General features: G+C 41.4%; 1 protein-coding gene across 1 annotated transcript; it reads right to left on the reverse strand.

The window, feature by feature from the left end:
• Window positions 1-2,328: 2,328 nt before the first annotated feature.
• Window positions 2,329-22,488, reverse strand: LOC121094305 (pancreatic lipase-related protein 2-like). Its single transcript, XM_040607685.1, has 14 exons — window positions 22,405-22,488; window positions 17,231-17,325; window positions 14,132-14,180; window positions 13,182-13,336; window positions 11,476-11,601; window positions 9,739-9,873; window positions 7,925-8,033; window positions 7,200-7,316; window positions 6,998-7,120; window positions 5,986-6,104; window positions 5,055-5,184; window positions 4,689-4,800; window positions 3,528-3,695; window positions 2,329-2,495 (listed from the first exon to the last, which is right to left on the reverse strand). Exons 2-14 carry the CDS (start codon window positions 17,231-17,233, stop codon window positions 2,432-2,434), a joined length of 1,410 nt encoding a protein of 469 aa, XP_040463619.1. The 5' UTR covers window positions 17,234-17,325; window positions 22,405-22,488; the 3' UTR covers window positions 2,329-2,431.
• Window positions 22,489-24,568: the final 2,080 nt, after the last annotated feature.

Genomic DNA, 24,568 nt, shown 5'->3' on the forward strand with positions numbered 1-24,568 from the left:
TGGGCTGGGAAGGCTTTTGTTCTTAGTGTTATGTAGTGGGGATGCAGGGGAACCTCTCCCTTGTTCTGCATCAGGTGACTTTGGATGTGGAATGCTCCTGTGCTGCTGGGTCTTTTGTGCCCATTTCCTGACATCAGCTCAGTTTGGTGAAGCCTTATACCTCTAGGAAAACTTCATAGTGAAAGAGCCTGGCCTCCTGGTGTTTCTTTAGTTTCCTTGTTAAAATAAACGGATGTAGAAGTACAATTGTCTACCCCTGTGGATCCTTTCTATACTACCCATGCAACCCAAGGCTTGAGAAAGTTCATCGCTTAGAGAATGGCTAAGATCAAACATGCTGGAAATATATACAAATAGCATACAAAATTCCCTCAGACATTGTGACGTGACCGCTTTGTAAAAAGTGAAAACCAGCATGTGCAAATGAACAGAACTAGGTTTGGGACCCCCTTGGTCCCGTTCATCTCCAGGAGAAGGCTGTAAGTGAACTCAAGACGAAATGAGACCTCATCTAACTCTTCGCCTAGAAAGCTTTTGGCTGTGGCCATATATCTTGGCAGAGCTGACATTGCCTAATCTCTACCTCTGGGAACGACCAAATGGGTACCAGCTGTGTGTATAGCTATTACACTGCTATCATCCATGCTAGTGGGTTTATTTCTTTAAATAGCAGTGAGTTTTTAATTTTTCTAAAACATCACCTTTGATCCTAATTTAGAGCTCAGTGCTCCCATCCTTAATTTAAGTAACATTTCAGTTTGTAAATAAGCTCATATTGATGACACAGGAGAATCAGTACGTGCCCTAGTACACCGATGAGTTTTAGCACTTGTTCAAAATGAGGGGGAACAGGCTTTCCTATTTAGTTTAAGAGCTGATGGAAAAGATTCAGGTTGGGATTTTATCATAGTTAGTCTGCTGCTCCTATTCAACACAGGGCAGACTGAATAACTAGACACTTCCTTAGGCCATGGTCAGATGGGCTTCAGCTGCTTGCTTCCCCTTCAGGAAGAAGGAGTAAGGCTGGGATGCGTGTCCTTCGGTAGGATGCAGGCTCCTGCAGGAGCTGTTCTGATCCTTGGGGCCTCACGGTCAGGTGCTGTCGGAAGAAAGACGGCTTTTGAGAAAGAAAGTGATAAATAAAGGCCCAGCTATGTTTCTGCAGTCTGAAGAAGCTGTAGTCTGGAAAAGGAAGCAGGCAGAGGAGAGGACTGGATTTCTGGTGCTGCAGGACACCATGGCACTCTCCTGGGACACGGCATGGTGCTTCCCGGCATTGTTCATGCTTCCCTTGTCACCTGTCAAGTCCCCAGGGGACGTGCAGTCTTCAGGACTCCAGGTTTGTCTTGGCTGAACCTCAGACTTGTGTTTAATTATGATTTTAGCTTCATACAAACTTGGTTAGTGATTAGTCAAGGATACAACACTGTCGCTCTTTTTTTAAAAAAAAAAACAACATTATTTCATTCAGATATTTATACTTGTTATAAATGCATTCTCAATATTGTATTTCTGCTCCCATTTTCCCACGCTTGATAACTGACATACAAGCACTTGGGCAGATAACTTCTTCACTCCTATTTCTTAGAAGTTTATTAACTCTTTCTTCCTATTCATTAACTTATAGTTTGGTTTTTATACTTGGAAAAATATCCACTGTCTTGGTCTCTTAAAGCTCCAGGTGTCACACTCATGCCAGACCTTGCAGAGCAGTAGTGTTAATTTTAATGTGAAATAGTCAATTCCAGGTTTTACAAAGTTATTCAAAGTCAGGGTTTCTTGCCAGGATTTTCAGGGGCCACGGCAAAGGTACGTGTTTGAACTCAAACAGTAGCCAGCAGCTGTTTGGTTTCTTCTGAAGTGGGGAACACTTGAGGTTTGTCTTCAGCTGTTGCTTCCCCAGACGTGCAGTGTACAAAGGGCTATCCTAAACTGCTGAAGAGATCCTGGTCTTGTTCTGCTCCTGCCTCACCCCAGAGTGTCTTCTGAGGGCAGTGCTCTTGTGTGGGGCTGGAAAGCTCTGGGCGTTAGTGCAGGCTGCAGAAAGGAGGTGTTTGGGACCGTTCCCAGCCGGAGCGGTGTGCTGAGGTAACGTGCTGCCTTGAGAGTGTTTGACGGATGGGAAATGTGGCAAATAATCAGTGTGGTGGGAAACAGCTCTTGCCTTGAGGCACTGGCAGAGTAAGTCTGTGCAGTGTTATAAATGTATGTTAGCCTATATGATTTCCAGTTGCTTCCATAGTTACAAGCACAATAAAATGGGCTCAAACATGAAAAACATTGACAAGTGTGTTTGCAAACAAAAAATAAAAAAAAACAACAGGCAGTTTGATTATTGCTTTAATAGCTTTGTGTACCAATGTTCCCATGTGCAGGACTGATGGTTTGCTCAGCTGCTGTGTACAGAAAGAACAGTTGTACTCGGTGACCTCTAGCAAGGTGTAAGTAACTGAGGAACTCCATATGTGACAGTTCCACGGCCACAAAAAGTTGACCTGAGAAGAAAAAACCCACTTGAATCAGGATTTATTTATCTCTTCCCCCCCACTGAGAAAAATGAAAGTCAGCTGCCATCTTAAGGGTTGTTAGTTTGATCCGTAACCCTACTTAAGCCTTCCTGAAAGCTTGTGCAGAATACATATTAACAGTAACGAGGTAAACTTCCTGCTTTTGGGGGCCAGAATACAATCAATCTCTAGGTTCGCCCGTATAGAGCTCTAGATAAGAAGTCAGAAAGGCTCTTGTTAAGCTCCCTTTATTTAGGCTAGGTGCTTAACTAGATTGCTCCAGTCATAGCTTTGCAGCTTTTTTTAGGAGCTCACACAAAGGGATTTCATCAGCTTCTCTAAATAATCCCTACCAATGCCAAATGATGAGGGAGTTTTTTTCCAAATACCTAACCAATATTTGTCCTGTTGTAAAATACATCAATTAAACCTTGACCTAAACCCAGTAGGTATACGGAACGGTTGACTGTGGCCCTTCAAAGACAGCCGATGTCTATATCTTCATGCTCCTCTCCAGGCAGTTCTTTATTGAGAAACACATTTCCTTCAGCTGTTCCACACAGATCAGGTTTTCTAAAGGTCTTTTGCTATTTTTCCAGACTTCAGTCTCTGTGCATTGTTCCTGAAAAATACCCTTCAAACTTGAAAACGACCCTGCTTCTGATTCCAGTCTTATGCTAGTTATTCAAATTATAATAATTACTCCCTGGATCTTCTATACAATACTCCTGGGAATGAGACTTGTTTTATCTTGGTTTGTAATGGTTTTGCTCTGGCTAAACAGTATGCATTTCAAATTATTCACTGCTGTATTCTTTTCCAGGCAGTTATTCTCTGGTTCGTACTTGAACATTTGATTTTTCCATCCAAAGTGTAATACCTTGTCCTTGTAATTACTGAAATTCACATTGTTAGTTGAAAACCATATGTCCAGTTTACTAAGATCATATTCAATCCTGTCTCTCAGAGTTTTTGCACTCTTTTCCCATTTCTTCTGACCTGTAAAAGGAATATACTTACATATGCCCATCTTCTCCATGAATTATCTTGATAGTTTCTGCTCCCAGTCTTGCCCAGAGCAGAGTAAATATGGCTTTATTCCAGAGAAATTCAATTTCTTTGATATGTTTGGGGTTAATTTCAACATCAAGGTATTTTGTATAAACTTGATCTTGAGAGAGGAGTCCACTGCAAATAGAATGAAGACAGCAATGCTAAGTTTAAAGTTTACCAAACTAGATCACGTTCATTGCAAGACTGGGGTTTTCCCCTCTGTTACAACAGAAACTTGCACTTTTTCTGTTATGCCCTGAACAGGGAGAGGAAGAAAAACAACACTGGAAACTTTAAATGTGCATGTAGCAGGAGGCTACCGGGAGGTGAGGGTGAGGCTGGGGCTGCCTCCAGCACCCACACGTGCTGGGTTTTGCAGGTATCACCGCAGGTAAGGCTCTGCAAGAAGTTCTTGGGAGGATTTTGTAGATAAGCTGGGAACTTCTGTGGGGCTTTAGTCTGCATGTGCACAAAGAGGATGGTGAGAGAACATGTGGAAGTGCTTGTTTCAGAGGAGGTACAGAAGGCAGTAGGAACTGCTATTTTGATAGTAGGAGATGGTATGAGGGGTGAATGAAGCTCACTGGGCAGACTATATAGAAAGTGTGCCATTTGTATAGTAGTGATGTCTTTAAATATATCCTGGGGAGGAAGGAGGTATCTACTTTGCAAATTTGGTAAGTGCAGACATAGGATTGCCTTGAATGAGATCACACAGCAGCTCGTGGGCAGAGCAGAGCCTTGTCAGTATGTGGAGTCAGTATGCTGATGTGTGTTGCCACAAGGTGTGGGAGTGAAGCGGTTGTGCTAAAGTGCGTATGAAACAGGTGAGCACTGCATGAATTATGTGTATTCCAGAGGTGTAAGTTCATTTTGTTGTCTGATTTTGTTTTTTTAAGACCAACTCAAGAAACACAAAACTCATGAAGTGATTTCCATTTCCTTTTACAACCATCTATTTGCCCTCATGCTCATCGGTCTTACCTATGTGATAATTTTTTTCATATCTGATGCTAAGCAGAAGGTCTGCAACACAGAATAAGTGTTTGTACTACTTAAATATGTGGAAAATGTGTAGATTAATGTTAGCAGCATTAAATGCTATAAGGGAGTATTGATTTAACTTACCTGGTAATTTCATACTCTTTTGTGTTCCCCTCTGTGTCATGGAAAACAAGGTTTATGTCCCCTCTTGTTTTCTTTACACCAGACAGTTTGATAAATACTTTTTGTCTCCAAGCTGCATAAAGAAAAGCAAAATAAAACTAGATTATCATTGATATGAAAGATGCTAGTTCTTTTTTCTCCTAGCTGGAATTAATTCGTGTTAGCAAATAAAAGGCTCAATGAGCTTGAATTTTGATAACTAATGTAGCATTTCTTGTCAGAGATGTTAGCAGTTGTTTGTAGAAACAACACAAGTGCATGGCTGTAAATCACAGCAAGGCAATCACTTTTCAAGCATGTAAACAACTGTAACAAACCTCCACTTACCAGTAAAAGGTGGGTCTGCTGCTGTATTTAAAAAATACTTTTGGTTCACTCGTTTCAGTTTGGCTGGGAATTTGTCAGCATAGTGCCCCATCATTGGACATCCCTCCTGTGGACATGGGAAACAGTCTCCCTAGGGAAAATAAGAGCATCAGTTAATAAGGAGTATATATGTATGTTTTTTCGATGTAGCTCTGACAAAATTAGGGCTAAGGATGCTGTTCTGATCTTGCAAAGCTGTGGCAGTGCTGTATGTTGTCATATCTTACCACCAAAACCTGACAAACTTAATTCAGATAATGGTTTATGCACCCATGCATATGCAAAGATGGTATAGAATAAGCAGGTTTGATACCTGTCTGGATGACGGTCTGAAATTCTCTAGCTCAAATGTATTTCAGCTAAAGTCTAGGACAATATAAGCCAGTTTTACTCTCCTAGTGGAAAGGAACTTGCCTGCATCCACATTGCAACACCATATGGGGGGCAAAAAAACCAGGAGCATCATTCATAAGTGCATTTGCTTAGGTGGTCTGATCAGTGCCCAGTGTACACTGCAGAACAGTCAAGGGTTCTGGAGGCTCCAAATCTCTCTTCTTCCAGCCAGGAATTAGTAGGGTAGGTATGTCTAACCTACATGCTTGCTGCATAAAGGTTTAGGGTGAGAACTGCATAGGTTTTAATTTCCCACCCTCCCACCCCCCACCCATTTTGGTGATATCATCTGTGCCTCAGGATTCATTTTCCAGACTGGAATACTTGATGGAGTGACTGTACACTGTGCCTCACTGCGTGCTTCCTCCTACCAAACCACACCGTAAGAGTGCAGCCACCAGCATCCAAGTGCTCTGTGCACATAGTGGAAGCTAGGATGAGTGCAGAGACCTGGTTTATTTTCTTTACAGCTCACCCATTCCTGGGCTGATATACTTACTGACTCAAAGGATTTGTACGTTTCACAGGGATATCCAAGGTATCCAGTAGGGTAGAGTATACTTTCAAAATAAAACTCATGGCTGCGTGAGTGATGGCACCCCCCAATGACTGTAGTATCTGTTGAAACAATGTTTATGAGCATCTGTGAAATAACCTCCTGTTATCCTGTATAAGAGTTGCACTTGCCTCGCCATTGAAACAACTGAGGTACAGAAGAGAACCGCAGTGTGGTCTTGTAATATTTTTTTTGTCTGAATTTATGCATTTCTAGTTGCAGTAGAAGTTGCTGTTTGTGTTTTATCTGGAGACCTGTGTGCCAGTTATGACAAGATTCCAAGTGAGATGTATTTATCTACTATGGTGTAATAGTCTCTTTTAAAAAGACAGGCACATATATATATATATATATGTGAGATGTCTCAGCAAAATGATATTGATTACAGTTTCAAAAGGGTTAATAGAGCCAGGAGAACCCACCAGCCTTTTGTGAACCTCTCCAAAGCCTGCAAAGAGAAAGAAGTCTCAGGTGGAGAGGTGAGGCATGTACAGTCCCTGGAAACACTGAGTGCTTTTGCCTAAATATGCCTTATAAGTGTCAAATGCTCTTTGCAACATCTGCAAGAAACCAAATGTGGTGGTGTCACGCTGCCGGTTTGGTCCTGATGTTGGCCTGTCTCAGCCTGGAAAACTTCCTGCTGGGGTTGTTAGGTTTTTGGACTTGCAGATTCCCCATTCCCTGCTGTTTTGTGTTCTGCAGGTCCAAGTTCAAATTATAGAAGCAAAGCGTAGGTCTGTATTCAAACTCCTTTCTCTACAGTGTTCCTTTCCTTGGGGAGCACTGTTCTGATCCAGCCTTTGCTGTTTCTTATTTCCTTTCCTGACTTATGAGTAAATAGGCAGAAAAAAAAAATGTTTTGCTGTTTTCTCCCTAATGGAGAGTTACTTTCACAGTTCGTGTTTCCGAATTGAACAAAAATAAAGTACTATGCATGTTGGGAATGTATGTTTACCTGCAATCATAACTTCAAAATCACTCGGTTTCATCTCTGGAATTAAATCATTGCATCCAGGCATCACAGTTCCTCCGTTTGGGTAAAAGTCCAGGTGACCAGTGGTGTTATACATTCCAAGCCCTGAGATACGCAGGTGATGATGTTAGTGTCTCAGTGCATGCCTGTCCCTGCAGATATTTATTTGCACATGAACACTTACCTACGGCAGGAAAGTGAGCAGCATTACTGTGAATGACATCAACAAAGTTTGCATCTGAAGGATCCAGTCTCACCTCAGGAGGAGTACCTTCGAAATAGGGCCCAGCAGGGTCTAAACCTAAAAAACCCCACATTTGTTGGTTGAGGGAGGAAGAAAAGTGTTGCGTGTGTTAATATGTCTCTTGCCAACTACAACATCAGACATTCAGTATTGCAGAAGGTACATTGAATAATAATAATAATGTGAATTCTAAGCTAAACTGGAAAAAAAACCCACCTGCAATCATACAGGTTTGTGAACCTTTCTGCAAACTTACTCCAACAAAAGTAAAATATTTTCCCATAGACACTGTATTACTGTGAAGGAGGTGTTTTATTATGTGTGAGCTTATTACTGGCCTGTAAAGTTTCAAGAATAGGAAAAATGAAGGGCTCTTGATCTGTTGCTTTGTCTTTGTGTAGGGCTTGATGTAACCCAGTGATCGATGGTAGCACTACAAACATATCAGCTATGTTTGCCCCTCCACTAAAGAGTATTTAACCTACCCAGAGAGAGAAGATACAGTAATTACCCTTGTTTCTGTGAAGTGTGAAGTTTTCCTACTCTTGCATAAGGCAACTCCAGCACTGCCACTAATTTAATTCCAGTCTACAGACCAGCGTGTTGCAAATTTCTTTCCTCTAGACACATGCTATGTTAGTGCTGCACCTTGTTGAATAGCCTACCTGTTATCCGCCTGATGCCTTGGATCCTTCTTCCCGCCTCTCCTGCAGTGTGTGCTCCCAGACTGTGGCCAATTAAATGGATTTCGTCAGGGGAGTATCTGAAGAGTTTCTGATCATTAAGGTGGTGGTGGTGGGAGATAAGAACACAGGCTTTAAATAGCAAGCAAAGAGGGTGTCTTACATTGTGGACCTTTAGGAACATCTAGACTGACTTCCTACATAGCAAAAAGGGTATGAGTTTTTTGAGTTAAATATTGTTTAAACTAAACTGATAGGATATAAAATGATCCAACATAGAATTTTAAATGCCTAGTGATGATGGATTCACAGTTTTAGTGTTGGCATGTGGTTACCACATTCAGTTACCCATGGTGACAAAATATGAACCTCCTTTCTCACTTGGATCAACCCTTGATTTCATTTTCCATCAAAATGACCTTATTTTTTCTGTATTTGCTGTATTATGGGGCCCTTTTTATCACACATCTATTCTCCATGCCTACTTAGAATATGTGATATCACTCAACAATATTTTCGCTGACAAGCTTAGGTCTTCTGACATTCATTCTCCTCTTTGCCAAGAGTCACCTGTACAAGACCTGCACCGCTAAGGTATTACACATATATTGAAGGTTGAAACGGAGGTTAATCAGTGTGTAGGCTGCTTGCAGGGGACATGTTTCATTTGGGGATTTGCTGGCTTTTGTAATGTACAAAACCAACAAGGATTGGTTGCTAATTGCTTGAGGTTTTTATAGTAAGTCTTGTTTTGTAACGTGTGTACCAAAATAAAAGCAGATCTGTAGTATTGGCCTGTCTACCTTTACTGTAAGATTCATCTGAATATGTTTTACTGCAGTACTGACATTTACAATGCAGGTAACCATTCCTAAAGTGAAAATCCAGAAGCTTTTAAATTGGGGAAAAGGAAAGAAAGTCTAAGGATCACATATGCATTTTTTGTAATGGAAGAGAGGCCTAGGCTGCAAATGGTGCAGTAATAGAGATATTAAATGTGAAACTGAACCCATCTTCAAGTGACCTGGGATTTTTACACAAAGAAGAATAAGCTGTGTGAGGCTAGATGTGATTTTCCTGGGTAGAAACAGTAGACCGTACCCCAGCAGATTATGGGGAATTGTTCTCTGATACTCAGGTGCTCACGAAGTTGACACTTTGCTTTGTGGGCTCTGAACTCTCTTTTGCAGCACTTTAACAGCTCCTGACCAGGATCAAGACTACAGCCAGGCAGGGTTCTGATTTTCAGCAAGTCTGAGTACTTGTGAGTATTTCTGAAGGCAGTGGGGAAACCCTGATACTCTTAAACTTTGAAACCAAGCAGTCCTGCGCTCTACATGTAAACATGGATACTTGCCTTCAGGAACATGAAGTTCACGACTAGAAGGCAACTGGACAGTGGATCATGCCTGTAGACAGCAGATATAGCATTATCAAGTGATCCTGCTTCTGCTCGTTTCAGTGGTGCTGTGCTGAAACACCAACTTCTAGCACAGGTATGGGATGCTGACATGCTTTCTTGCCTGTATCATTATGTGGAAATGTTGCCACCTACTGGTCTTCAATTAATTGGCACTTTCCAACCACATCACCTTAATTTACGTCTTTTGTGGCTGTGAGAAGTCCTTACAGAGTAGATAATTAATATAATTAGCTGGATCTCAACTGCGTGCATTGTACAGTTCTTCCTGAAGCACTGGATGACCCTAATGGACAAGGTTCAAAATCAAAGCAGCAGCATCATAACCCCATTATATCTACTTCAGAAATGTAGGTGGCAAAGCTGTGTCTTTTACCTGTAAAGTATTTATGAAATAAGCAACCTCAGCCCCGATCACACGGATGTTGTTCACTGCACTGATGTAGGTGCCTTTTGCACCTTCTTCCCAGTCGACAGCAATGCAGTTGATATTTTCCACTTCTAGTAACAGCTGATGTGGGAAAACATAAAGTATTTAAGGAAACAAAATAACAGAGTATCAACTAAAATTAGAATAAGCACTAAAAGGTAACATAATCATGGAATTTCTCATTCTTTACTAAACAGGACTCTTTGCTGTAGCCTGCACTGCACCAAAACATGCGTCTTCTAATAAAACAATACAACAAACCGTTCATCCAAAAAGTATCAATTTTGAAAGACTGTAATAAAAATACTTTACATTGTAAGACACTTCTATACATGTATAAATAATTTGGAAGAGTCATACAACTGCACAGTAGTTTCTATATGCAGCCTGTGATGGTTTTTGGAGGGACATGGGTAGTTTTAACTGTACAGTATGGGAAGTAGACTTATTTACCAAGTGCCTTTGAAACTGAGAAAGTCATGTCAAACTGGAAAGGTTTGGAGTAGAGTTAGAAAGTTTCTATTTCAGCAAAGAAAGCTAATGTGTTGGTAACTTCAGCAGTGGTCACAGTCTTGCAGAGATCAGTGATTTTTTTCCACTGAAAGAATCATGGACTGAAGTCTGCAATTGTAGCTTTCTGTGACTAAGGCTCACTCAAGTTTTGAGAAAGAACACGAGTAGAAACAAAAATTAATCCATGATAAAGAGCTGAAGGTGAATGATAAGGAGCTTGAAGCAATAGCACATTGAATCCTGGACTCTCTTCTCTCCTGTAGGCACCATAAGCTTGTACTGTGGAGAGGCAGATAGAATTGCTGGGGTTTTTCAACTGAAAAAAATGGAAATTTAGTATTCCAAATCAAAAGTTTTTGTAGATTTATGAACAAAAATAATGCTGCAGATCTGTCACTTAGTATTCAGTGGTGGTCTTTTTCTAGCTTGTCCTTTTCCCTGCCAGCATGGAAGAAGCAGAAACTAGAGTAGATTTTGCTTATCTATCAGAGCCAAGGCTGTCATTGACACAGTACACTGCTGGTTTTGTGGTAGCTTCCACATTTCATATTTGAAAATGTTTTTTTTCATTGCACTTTGTATCCAAACAAAAAGAGTTGGTTTGGATTGTGGTTTTTTTGGTTTGGTTTTCGGGTTGGTTTTTTTTTTGGTTTTTTTTTTTTTTTTTTTTTTGTTTGTTTTGGTTTTTTTTGGGGGGGGGGTGGGGGGGGGGTGGGGGGTTGTTGGTTTTTTTGTTGTTTGTTATTTGGGTTATTTTTTAATGAACTGAACAGTGGTAAGCCAGAATATTTGTAGACTGAAGCTTGTGCTTTACAACTCAGGAATGCCTTTTGACTAATGGATAGTTCAATTGCCCTTATGATTTTTGGATATATCTGACGCTGCTGTAGAGGCTGGAGACATCTATGTTCAGTTTATTGATTTGATCTGATGTGCAGGGTTTGGGGATAGAAACTCTCTACAGAAACATAATGTCAGAGATGAACAAGAAATCTTGACTATGCTGCAACTTCCAGAGTGGCAACATTTTGGCTTTTGTGAAGTTTACTTCTTGGCTGGCATCTGCTACTACTTAATGAATTGCAAAATGGAAGGTGAATATTAGCACCTAAAGGATACTGACAGACTATAGTTACAACTGCTGATGGAAATCAGAGGATGCTCTCATACCAAGCACATTTCTACCACCCAGCCTTTTTTTCCAGTGCTGCCAAATCCATGAATGATGAAGGAGGTTTTCCTATGTGAGGAAAAATGTGAGTTTTGGATGGTGGAGGACTTTATCGCGGAGATCACCTGTGTGTAAAAGCAGAAAAAAAAGGTTTATATATTCATCATTTCAAACATTTAAAAAAAGTCAGCTATGTCTTCCCCTCTGTAGGACTTGAGACTACTTTGAATGGACAGTGTGATTTTTGAACTCAGGGGCCCCTGTATCTCGCCTTTCTCAGTCTGGTTTCCAAAGAAATTGTGCCCATGTGGTTTCTGCTGCTCCTATCTATTTTGCTTAATGCAGGAAGAACTCCCCTATGTGGCATATGAAAAAACCTAAAAGGGCTATAGTGTCACACGATGCCTGTTGGCCTGAGTTGGAGGAGTTTCTCCATGGAGCAGGCCACCAGCTCCACATCTCCCATCTCCTGGTTCAGCTTGCCCTTTTACGGGCCTGACCTTTGGCTCCAATGTGCTGCTCTGCATGTAAGCAACAGCTTCTTTTTTTCTGTTCTTTTCTTTTTTTTTTCCCCTGGATAGGTGATGTTTCCATGCCTTTTTCCCTCATTAGTTACTCCAGAAATACTGAAAGAATTTCATGCAAGAACTGGGTGCAATAGGGGTGCTGATCTTCCCACATTGCTGCAGGCTGCTTAATTATATACTTTCCTTATTCTCTGAGCATGGTATCTAACTGTCTGTTGGTTTTTAGACAAATGTGGGGTCAGGGAGTTTGGGTGTGGAAGGGCTGTGCCCTAGATCAGAGATGCACTGAAATTTAGTGGCTGGGAGGCAGTGCAAGGTGATTTTGACTTGGTTTATCAGCAGCAGAAGTGCTGAGTAACCTGCTGCTGGATGTATCTTGTGGGCTCACAAGTCCCTGCTCTGCAGATTGTAGAAGTTTATCACAGGTAGAACTTCTCATCCTTAGAGAGGCTGAGTTGGGTTCTCAGTGTGGCAAGCAGGATGTCTGCAATAGCAGTAATGGCATCATAGTTCATGCTAGAAGAATCCTAAACATCTCTGTACAGCTCAGGGGACACAAGGTTTGGGATCCTGAAAGGGATTTAGCAGCTTCAGAAGCATTTGCTGAAGGGATGTGGTCCCAGCTCCTGATCTTACAGGTTTTTCCTCATTGTATTCTGCTCAGTATTTCAGGGCATAAGCAACTTGAGTATTTCTGTCTGATTTTCAGGGTGCAGAGAGACAGCTTAGAATGTAAAAATAATCAGGTTTCAGGGTAGAATGTGGGTTTGGAAATGGCATAAAATCAGTCTTCTTCAGACTTCTATTTTTCAAAGTCCCAATATCTTCCTAGCTCAGGTTCCCTGTCAGACAGCACTATTTGCTTTCCTATGTGAATACTCGGAAGGCTGCTGATTTGACCGTGTCTTCAGCTTTTCTTGGAGACCTTAAGACAATGCCAAAGGCAGTCTGCCATAACCCATATCCTTGTGCAGGAAAGTACCAGAAAGCTGTTGTGTTCTACAGCTCACTGACAGCATTTTTTTAGTGTGCTTTACCCCAAAGTACACTCGTTACTGTACCTTCAAACTACCTTCTTGTTCTGACTTGTTTGCCTATGGTGACTGGCACAGACCTTTTAACAAGGTAACAGACATTTGAAGGTTTAGTCAGTTCTTGATATTAAAAATAAATGTCACCTGTGAGTTATTTCCTGTTTCTCTGGTGTAGAGAGAGAAGCTGATGTGCATGTGCTCGGGAGAGTCAGGCAAACCTGTCAGAAGCCTCCCTGGTACCCCAGACCAGGGCGGGTCATCTGTAAAACAGCCAAGCCTGGGGTAGCAAACTTCTTTACCTAGAGTAGAAGAAACCACTTGTTTATGTGTCAGAATATCTTAACGCTTGATGATGTATTTGAGACTGTGACAGTCTGAAGAGCAGAAAACTAAGGATTTCAATTCACGATTAAGTTTGAAGCTGAGATTTATTCTTGTTTCCTTTGTGGATAACTGCCTGAAGCAGGTAGCACAAGGGGAGATAAATAATTTGAGGATAAACCAAGTAAAGACCCAGGCACTCTTTTGACACCATTTTCTAGGCTTGTAAAGGATTAATTCGATTTCTTTTAAAATGTCTTTGAAGAAGTGCTTGTTAGAATTGCTCCTGCATGCTTCCTACTCCAAAGCATTCTGTCTCTGCTCGTAACAATGAAGGATATCTATGCAGTAACCTTGTACTGTGAACAAAATGATAATTTATTGCAATACAGTAGCTTTTTCTAGATCAAATGGAGTTTTTGCTCACTTATGCTCAACTTTTGTGTTTTAGCGCTGTCTGTTGTGGTAAGCACCATGTTGCTGAGTGGCTCTTTGTGCAGAGCAGGCACATAGACAGAGCTTGTGTACTGTCTTGACACATGACTGAATTTCTCTGGGAATTTTTAGCACAGTTAAGTCTCTTGTATTTGTAATAATAAAATTTAAATAGAGCAGAGCCATTTAGCATTAGTTCTTGCACAGTAATAGACATTGTCATGCAACAACCTGCAAATCATACTATGAATTCAATGTAAAGGAAAATACCAGTAATCATCTATGTATTCATCTGAATTCACCTTCTAGTGGTAGTTTTTATAGATATAGTGTCTCACCTGCTACTGTGCCAAGGAGATAAAATGCGATAATCCACATTCCAGCCACCTAAAGCAAATTGAATATACAGGTTAAGCATTTTATTTACAGTGATTTATCCTTTCTAAAAGAGTGTAATACAAAGAGAAATGTACCTGAAGAGGAATAAACTCATACACTGGTCAGTGCATACCAGGGACCCATCAGCCAGAAAGAAGGTTTGTAGGAAGAGCCCTGAGGGTCCTGGTGGACACTGATCGACCATAAGGCAGAAACACGCCCTTGCGGCAAAGGCAGCCAGCAGCATCCTGGGCTGCATTAGGAGGAATGTTGCCAGCAAGATGAGGAAGGTGATCCTTCCCCTCCACTCAGTTTTGCTGTTCTTTGCATTTCTTGCACAGCCAATACTGCATGCGGGTTGCTGAGGGAGTGAATCAGGTCACAAGGTCCTGATTTTTGCCAGCTGTGAGGAGATAGGTGGGAGATGTGGCAGATCAAGGACAGTGATACCTGTAACTTGGTCAAGTCTGCATGCTTGACAGCTTGGGCTCCTCACTACAAGAAAGACACTGAGGTGCTGGAGTGTGTCCAGAGAAGGGCAGCAAAGCTGGGGAAGGGTCTAGAGAGGAACTCCTGTGAGGAGCAGCTGAGGGAAGCGGGGTTATTCAGCCTGGAGAAAAGGAGACTGAGGGGAGACCTTATTGCTCTCTACAGCCACCTGAAAGGAGGTTGTAGTGAGCTGAGGGTTGGCTCTTCTCCTAAGTAACAAGCAATAGGACAGGAGGAGATGGCCTCAAGTTGCACTAGGGAAGTTTAGATTGGATATTAGGAAAAATTTCTTTATCAAAAGAGTTAACAGGCATTGGAACAGGCTGCCCAGGAAAGGGGTTGAGTTGCCCTCCCTAGGGGTATTTAAAAGACATGTAGACGCAGCACTTAGAGACATGGTGTCGTGGTGAACTTGGCAGCGCATGTTGTACATGATGATCTTAAGGGACTTTTCCAACCTAAGCCGTTTGTACTGCTTTTACCGAGGGCTCTTTGCATGTTTGCATCTTTGTATCCACAACTTTATCCAGATTCCTTTCCTCTACACATTCCCTCACTTGGCTTTCCCATGGCAGGGGCTCCATATATTTCACCATTCTGGTCCCCTCCTGTTTGCCCATCCACTGTCCTTTTCTAGGTGTTTCCTATGGCACCTACCTCCCATTTTCAACATACTGCTTTTTTTGTAAAGCAAAAATTTTGAGCTGTACTGGTCGCTGATAGCTTATTAGAAGTAACTAAGAAAAAATGGTAAATTTAGTAGGTATAACCTTGCTCTATGGGAAACTGTGTCCAAGGGATATTTTTAGATATTTGGCAATGTGAGAAAGCTAGAGAAGCAATGCTCCAAAGGTTGTTGACACTACCAAATACGCTCAGAAACAAGCAAGAAACAACCGGGAATTTCACAGAATTTGCCCTTGAAGCTTTTGTGTCAAGTGTCAGAAAGGAGGCATATGTGATGCGCTTGTGTGCTTGTTTTAGTGGAAGTTAGATTACTCAGCTGGAATGACATGGTTTCCTAACCAAGCCGAATGGGATAGGCCAGAGTGTGGAGAGTGTGTCTCTGAGCGCTCTCTAACCAGCTCTGAAGTCCCTGTGTGGTAACAGCTCTGCCAGCTCGTTGTTTATGTGGTAAGGCAGAGGAACCAGGCTGAATAGTTGAGCGGTGAGCTGGAGTTACAACGTGCAGACCTGAGAGGAAGCATGAAATTTCCATGGAAATACAATTCTGTTCCCAGGTCTAATATATCCGTTGATGTAGCTAACAGAGAATTAAACTAGCTGCTTGAGGAGAGTAGAAAGTGGAGAGGAAGTCTGGCAGTGAGTAAGAGTGGGAGGGGAAAGGATTAGGAGTTACTCTAAGCAGTTGGTGACAGACAAGAACAGAGAGGTCCTAACTGTTAGCCAGAAGGAGAACCTCCGTTCAGCTGGAAATATCTGTCAAGAAGTACCCACCATCATGATGAGACCCTGATGACAGCACAGGAAAATCAGATGTGGCTCATCAAAAGAATCGGAGAGCTCAGTGGGATTTGTTTATATTTAATGGAGAGTTCTCATACTCTGGAGATGTATAGCCTGTGTTGGGAACACTGCAGCAGGAAGGACAGTATAATTTCTTTTCAGACCCAAAATCTGAAAGGTAGCTAATGAGTAATGATTTTTAGAAAATGTGGGAGATTATTGCCAAAATGAAAGTGATCAGTAGTTAGTTCCTTTCAGAGGTTCTTACTTTGAAGTTAGAAAATAGAAATGAATGCATAGCTAGGTATAATGGAAGATGCCGAATTTTTTTTTTCTTAGAATAATATTGATTCATTCTGTTATTAATAAGAGGTGTAGTTTGGGTAGGAGACAGCTTTGTACTGGGTAAGTTTTGCATATTGGTCTCTGTTAATGACAAAAAGATTGCAACCAGGTTAAGTAATCATGTCTTTGTCAAAAGAGTTGAGGCAGCATACAATTTGATGGTGGAGAATTCTTTCACTGGGCATTTAAGAGGCTTATTGCTGAACAAGAAGAACTGGAATGACTTGTTTGTGAATGTGATCTCAGCCTAGCCAGTATTGCTGGCAAGAAGGCAGCTGAACGCTGAGCTCGATTGTTACACTCAGTGGACAGAGGAACATGCACTTCTGAAGCAAAACCAGCACTAAATATTTCCAAATTGCTGTTCAGTACAGAAAAAAAGAAAGTTGAGAATATTTATAGACTGGCATCCTAATGTATAAAACCTACACCTGAGCACCAATTGTCCTTCACAATAGGCCATCAAGTCACCCTCAGGACACTGTTGCTCAACCTGTGATTCATGGGCCACCAGTGGATGGTTCGTGAGATATGAGAAAGTCTCCATAATGACTGTCAACAGTGTATTTTTAAGTCCCACACATGTACCCACACACCTACCTCAGGACACACATAAAAATACACACACACAGTTTATTCATGAGAAGCAAGCCCAAATCTCACATTTTTAACCTAATAATCTCACTGCAGCAAAGATATTGGGAAAAAAAATTAAACGAAGATATGTTATTTATCTCATTGCTAAGAATTTTACTCACCATTCTCTTATCACCCTTCTTATCTCTTTCCCTGGTGAGCAGTAACAGGATGTAAAATGGCAAGTTTTCTTGAAGGAAGATTGGGTAGCTTTATGCTGAAAAAAAAAGTAATTTAAAAGATACAGGCAACTTGGTAAAAAGTGAAAGAAACTGGAAGAGTAAGAGAGGATGAAAAAGGGCAATACTGGTAATTAGGAATTAATATCTAGAAGTCACACAGATTCCATAAGGAAAATGGCAATGCAGCACGTATGTTTGTGGCCAGTAGAATTAAGACATGAATTAAGAAGGTATATTTCATGCATGGAAGAATTAAAAGATACAACAGTTTTGATTCATTAGTAGATAAAATGGAGCAAAAGGCAATGATGCAGCTGAAGTGAAATGTTTACACTTTTTCTCTTTACCAAAACTAGCAGATGTTGTTCACACCAGAAAAAAAGTATTCGTGGTGATACTCTTTTCAGCCAATAATTCTAAATGTGCTGTAGACAACTGCCAGAACTACATATTTTAAAATCATTGGACTTTGATAAGTCACAGCTGAAATCCTTAAAAAAAAAGAAAAAAGAAAAAGCTATAAACACCCCCCGCCTACTGACAATTTTTTGTTAAGTTATTGATTAGTAAGAAAATTCCAGAGATGTGGTTTGAAGAAAACTGATATACAAACAGGTAAAAAAATATAGGATGAATGACCTGAGAAATTTCAGACCTGTGGCTTTTCAGACCAATATCAGCCTGGGGCAGAGTAATAAAACTCTCCACAGAATACTCAGTCATGAAAGAAAAATTGTGAAAAAATGTTGAAAGATTAAGTTGTGTAATTGAATTCGGTTACATGACATGACAAACTAACATGATGCTCTTATAAGATAAACATTATAAGTGCCATGATACTCAAATTTTAATATGATCTGCTATGCTACTCAGTATTTTGGTTAAGAAATTAAAATTATATACATGTGCTATGAGAACAATTAAGTAGATTAAAAACTAAATGCATGGATTAAGTAGATTAAAAAATAAGTAATTATTGCATTTCAGACTACAATGGCAAAGAACTAAAGGCAACTACTGGATTTACCAATACAGCTCTTGCTACTGTGCACCATTGCATCACATCATGACCAATGTGATAATGTTTTTACCTGTGTTTTTTGACCACATAGTTACTCACTGTTCATGATGGATCATCACTGATTAAGGCTTTTAAAGGAATCAGCTCCTGGCATTACACTGCCTGCCAACTTTCAACACTGGTATTACACATATCACAGAGTGGCGGGGGTTGGAAGGCACCTCTGGAGCTCATCTACTCCAACCCCCAGCTAGAGCAGGCTCACCTTGAGCAGGTTGCACAGAGTCGTGTCCAGGTGGCTTTTGAATGTCTCCAGAGAAGGAGACCCCGCAGCCTCTTTGGGCAGCCTGTGCCAGTGCTCCGTCATGCTCCAGGTAAATAAGTTCTTCCTCATGTTCAGAAAGAACTTCTTGTGCTGCAGTCTGTGCCCGTTGCCCCTTGTCCCGTCACTGGGCACCACTGAAAGGGGCCTGGCCCCGTCCTCTTGGCACTCGCCCTTGAGATGTTTGTAGGCATCGACGAGCTCCCCTCAGCCTTCTCTTCTCCAGGCTAAGCAGCCCCAGCCCCTCAGCCTTTCCTCATACGGGGGATGCTCCAGTCCCCTCACCATCTTGGTACCCTCCGCTGGCCCCTCCCCAGCAGTTCCCCGTCTCTCCTGAACTGGGGAGCTCAGCACCGGCCATGGCACTCCAGGGGCGGCCTCAGCAGGGCAGAGCAGAGGGGGAGGATCACCTCCCTCGACCACGCTTCCCCTAACGCACCCCAGGAAATTGCTGAACATGAGCTTGTACTGAAAAAATACTGACATCTAGACTGAGGGATTAGAAAATAAAAAGTACGTGAAAGTTGGATTACTCTTTATGGTTTGGGAAAGTAAACGCTGTCACACTGCATATCATAGTCATAGAACGGAAGTGAACATCTGAGGAAGCAATAACTGATAAGACCTTTGATGTCTTGCTAATGTATTACTGGTGACTTGAAGTGCCAGGGAACTTGTTAGTCTTTTTTTCCACATAGGCAGTTGGGAGAATAGTATTTCTAGTATATGTATTGTATTCAATATATTAATGGAAGTATTATTTAAAGAGCACAGCTATTTCATTGGTGCTGCATATATGATTCAAGAGGGATATTGAGAAAATGGGGAAGGTCGAGAGAAAGTGTCCTTGGATTATCATAAGAATGGAAAAAGAGGGAATGCAAAGCAAGAAGTGAAGACTTTTTAGACTAGGAGTATGAAGGTTCAGAGCGTAAATGGTTGTTCTCCGAAGATATAACCTGAGACCAGGAGAGGAACAGTGATACTTAAATGAAGTAGTAGTGGTGGAACAAGAACTAGCATGAAAAAATGAAGTCTGCTGTGTTATCCTGAAATAGCCATCCAGCTGGAGTCACAGGGCCAAAAGCATAGCTAAATTTAAGGTGGAGTTTTATCACATGTTAATGTGACAGTGAGAAGTGGCATGGATGAGAGTCGATGACCTAGATGGTGCCTTCCACTTCTTCATCCTGTGTCGGAAAGAGGCCAAATGGGAAGTGAAAGGGTCACCTCAGCAGCCTACGCTGAGGTGGGGAACAGCCTTTGTTAACATGTCCGAAGTAAGCAGCGGGAGGGCAGGATCAGCTCCGTCTGCAGTAACAATCTGCAGTCCTGGCTCGTTTTCACCTGTCCACTAAGCTAAGCATGGCACCTTCAATCACTTCAGCCTTATGCGGTCTTTCCAGTTTTCAGGTCTGCTTCACCCCCTTCAATACTGAGGTTTAAGTTTTCTTACCTTCTTTCAAGTCTTTTTAATTTTCACCATTTATGGTTTTTTTCCATCTTTCCTTGCCTTACCACTCCAACCATACTTTCTATCTTTCCTGCACCGGCACTGTCCTTAAACAGAGAATATTTTTGTCCATTCTGTCTTCCCAGTGTTACTTTAGCTTTTCATATTTTCCAGTAGTTTGGCAAAGCACTCAGTTAACAGTGTAAAGGCAACTCAAGGGAGAAGCAGCCATCTAGAGTTCAGTGTATAAGCCTTGGGTGTAGAAATTACAGGTTAAATTTCCTGTTCTCTCAGCAAATTTTTGCATGGCTTTGAGCCTGAGGCAGTTAGAGAACACTTGCTAATTGTACACATAAGCATTGTAATATTACCCCAAATAGTAAAAAAAGCTAAGGAAAAAGAATTACAATAGTGTCTTTAGGCCTTGTAAAGGGAATCATTTATGTATTTACCCATATGCAAATACCTGAAAGTAAACTATAATGTAACTGTGTTGTTCAGCCCATTCTTTACAGGTATGCAAAGAATACCATCTTTTCTAGACTCAGTCACCGTTCAGTAGCTCAGACACAGTATTTGTCCAGACTATCAAATATGCAAGACTGGCGTGTACAATACTGGACAAAGTGTCGGTGCTATAGTGTACTAATTCAGGTAGCAGAGTAATTGGCATAACTGACAAAAGACTTAATTTCTTCTCCAGCTCCTCCCCATAAATAACCCACAGAGGGTCCTGATTCCTGATGACACTGATTCCTTTTTGACACTGCTTCAACACAAAGCAGTAATAGTAAGAACATCTTGACATTAGTCAGTCTCTATTCTTGCTGGCTTATCAGCTTTTAGGTACAGGGAAGTTCTCCAGGAGGAAACTGGTCTTATTTAATTAGCTCTGACATCCACAAACCTGATTAGATAGATCAATTTTGTAATGGAGCAAAGATGTTCAGAACTTTTTGTAGATTTCCTTCCTCCAAACCACCAAATATGGAGTAATAACCAAGGCAAGGCAGGGCTCACGTATGTTGTCTGGTCTGGGTAACAGTTTTCTGAGTATCTATTGACATCTTAAACTGAATCTGAAACAGTGGACTAGGGCATTAACCTGAAATAACAACTCTGAACAGTGATGCAAATTCTTTTCTTGAGGCAATTAATGTGGGAAGCGCTCCAGTAGAAGGTTAATAAGTGTGCAAAATTGTGCATATGTTTGTTCATCATTGGAGGATGCAGGAAGATTTGGCTTTTAAAGGTGTTTAGGTCAGTTGCTTAGAGATTATGAACAATCTAAAGAAATTGTGGGATAACAGCAAAGAAAACCTATTAAACAAGTCCTTGGCTTCCCACTTCAGGACTTTGTGCAGTATCTGCTCTAATTTCCTAAATAATAGGGTTCTTACCTTGACCCTACACTGGTATTCATACATCTAAGTTTACAGAGACAATTATGATCATTTAACCTGACTACAAGCATCATAAAGAAACCCCAACAAATGTGATTCAGTTTTGGGAAGTGACTGTGCCAATTCTATGCCAACTTGGAAGCCTTCAGCTGACTTGTAGCCACGATCTGGCCACTTGTTTATCTTTCCAGGAGGACCTTCACTGTTCCTTTTCAATGATTAGGCTACTTTAAATTTAGTCAACTCTAAGACTGACAGTATTTGCCTTTTGCTGTTTCTGAAGTGCAGAATAACCCTTGCTGATGACTAGTTCAAGTTTCACTAGATATGGTAGTCTACCAAGAAACATCTTGTTTGCCCCATTCTTCCACATAACAGCTCTGTAATTTGTTCCCACTTCCATTCTCCCTTTAAATTTGCCGTGCTCTTAACAATGCTTAATTATGTAGCCTAATTTATCCTCCTTTTTCATTTCAGCTGGTATGCGTTCTCATGCATTTTCCTTCCTTTTTTTTTTTGGGGGAAAAAAAAAAAAAGGTCCAGATTCCATTGTGCAAATATCGTCACTTTGTTCTTCCTTTAAAAACATAGGGATGTAGTCAGTCTTAAACTACCTTACTCCCACTGAATCCACCCTGTTTTCCTAGCTGCATCACATTATCACAGTACAGAAATTCTCATCTCCTACTGGGATTTCCTGGAATTGAAAAGTTCTAAGCCTTGTACCTCCTGCCAAGGTCTCCTCAGGATTACTCTGAGTACTGCTGTTTGCTTTTCGCTTGTTGACTCAGACCGCACCATTCAGGCTGTATTTTCTTTTTTTTTTTAAGCAGGAGTCCTTACAGTCCTACAACCCCAGCCAGCAGTTAGCAAGAACACTTGCCCCAAAACCCTACCAAGTTTTCAGCCACTTACCACTCTGAATGCAGAAAGGGTTGCTGCTTTGCAAGCTCCGTTCAGCCAGCTCCCTGTCAAATCCCAGTTGCTACTGGCTCTTTTCATTTGGAATCTATCCCACGACAGTGGGTGCGGACCTGCCCACGTGGCGTCTAATTATAGGTTTTGTGTGGGTGAGTGAGAACCTTTGTAAGAATGATACCCTTATTGCTGCATATAACAGATGTTGCCTTTTCTTGTCTCTCACCATCTCTAGTTCATCAAAATTGTCACCTCTTAAAGTTTTGTTGTGGGTTTGAAGAAAGGGAAGACAAGGCCATTTTAGTCCTTGGAGTGGTTATTGTACGTATCATGCGTAACAGCCAACATGAAATGCTTCCCTGAGTTGCCTGGTCATCGTAAGCTCCCGTTATGGGCAATGTGCTGAGCCTCCTCTGCGGGGAAGTTCAGAACATAAGCCTAATTTTAATTTTACTGTTGTCTGCCACCTGCTACAAGTCACCAGCTTTCTGCCTGTTGTAATCTGTCTGACGTACAAGCCCTGCAAGGCAAACCCTTGTGCATTTTCATATGATCAAGCCTGTTCATGTTTTTTTACAGAGAGCAGGCTAGCCTCTTTTAAAAAGAGAGGAGTAAGAAAAAACTGCATTAGAAGTTAAGGAGAATATAGGTGCCTAAGCATTTATTAGCTTTTTCTAATTAAGTTACTCAAGCTCTGTCTACCCACTACCTTTTTGACTGATCCTCTTAGGCCACACAGGATTCACAGCTTAGGTGTCTCTGTACCAAACCCTTATCTGTTGGCTCTGAGTATAACCTGCATCTACTGACAATACCATGATCTGCTTACGAGCAGAGAAACCACAGCCACATTAATATGAAATTGTTTCAGGGGTAGAAGGATAGGATGATAATCATGTTGTTCATCTTTTTCTCTGTAATGGCTTTGTGACTCGTCTGTCACGTAAGTCCCAGGTTCTCTTCTGTGCTTTGGAGGTTGTGGGTCACCACTGTGTCATAACCCAGGTCTTTCAGCTCCTAGGCAAGACTTCAAGTCACGACACTGCTATCTACAGGGTGACTGCTGCCATAATCACCTGCTCAGGCAACTGTATAAGAGCAACTGTCAGCCTTGCACAAGGAGGGATTCAAGTGCCTAAGGGCAGGAAGTAACTTGAGTTTAATCTACAGTTCATACAAGAAGCCAATTTGTGGTCTTGAGATATGTGCATGGCCTGAGAGCAGATATAATTCCAGAAATAACACCAAAAATACGTTTTTCCTTATGCTGAGCGGTACATAATGCACTCAGCCTGCTAACCGTTGTCAAAACCAGGTCAAGAGTGTCTGTCACTCCTTGCAGCATGTCACCTGCATGAATGTTTGGATCTGGGTCTGGTTCTTGTTGGTAAAGCGGTGCAAGCCAGTGCCTTATAGGAAAATAATCATTAGAAAGACGTCTCAGAGGAATCTGGAGGAAGCAGTGGCTAGTCAGTGACTGGATCTCATATTTAATTACAGCTTACACTGACGACACTTATGTAATTTCAGATAAGACAGAACAGATCTAGCTAATAAGAAATTATCTACGGTCTGGTTTATATTCATTGACTGGAAGATAGAAATTTGGCAGCAGTTATGGGACCTCTATCTCCTCAGAATGATGTAGCTCATTGGGTAGGTATGGGCAGGAATGAGGTTGGGGAGCCACTGAAAAGAGGTAAGGAATGTCATGTGTCCCATTTGTCAAAATACTGGCAAGTTAAATGCAAAGCACCCAGTGAAACTGGTGACTATTAATGATAAAAATGTCTTCTGAAATTGCTGAACACCTTTGTGTGAAAGTCAGACCCCTTTGAAATGTTTTTGTTTAGGGGACCAGGATTGCTGGATATGCTCATGTATTTTGCTGTACTTTCCACAGAGTAAGTCCTTGTGTTGAAGCAGTGCCACTAACAGAATCAGTGTGTGTGTTGAAGCAGTGCCACCGAGCCCCCCCAGTGGTACAGTTACAAATCGAAACAGAAATACACGCTTGCAATAATACCTCTGGGGACAAATGTGCACAAATAGCTGTAAACTGCATTTGGCAAGAATATGAGTTTACTAACTTCATTAGTTCATTTTTTTTAATCTGCTCTGTATGCTGGTAGGTGGCAACTGTCGATACAGGAGCACCATA

The sequence above is a fragment of the Falco naumanni genome, chromosome 9 (genome assembly GCF_017639655.2).
Source record: "Falco naumanni isolate bFalNau1 chromosome 9, bFalNau1.pat, whole genome shotgun sequence".
Taxonomy (NCBI): Eukaryota; Metazoa; Chordata; class Aves; order Falconiformes; family Falconidae; genus Falco; species Falco naumanni.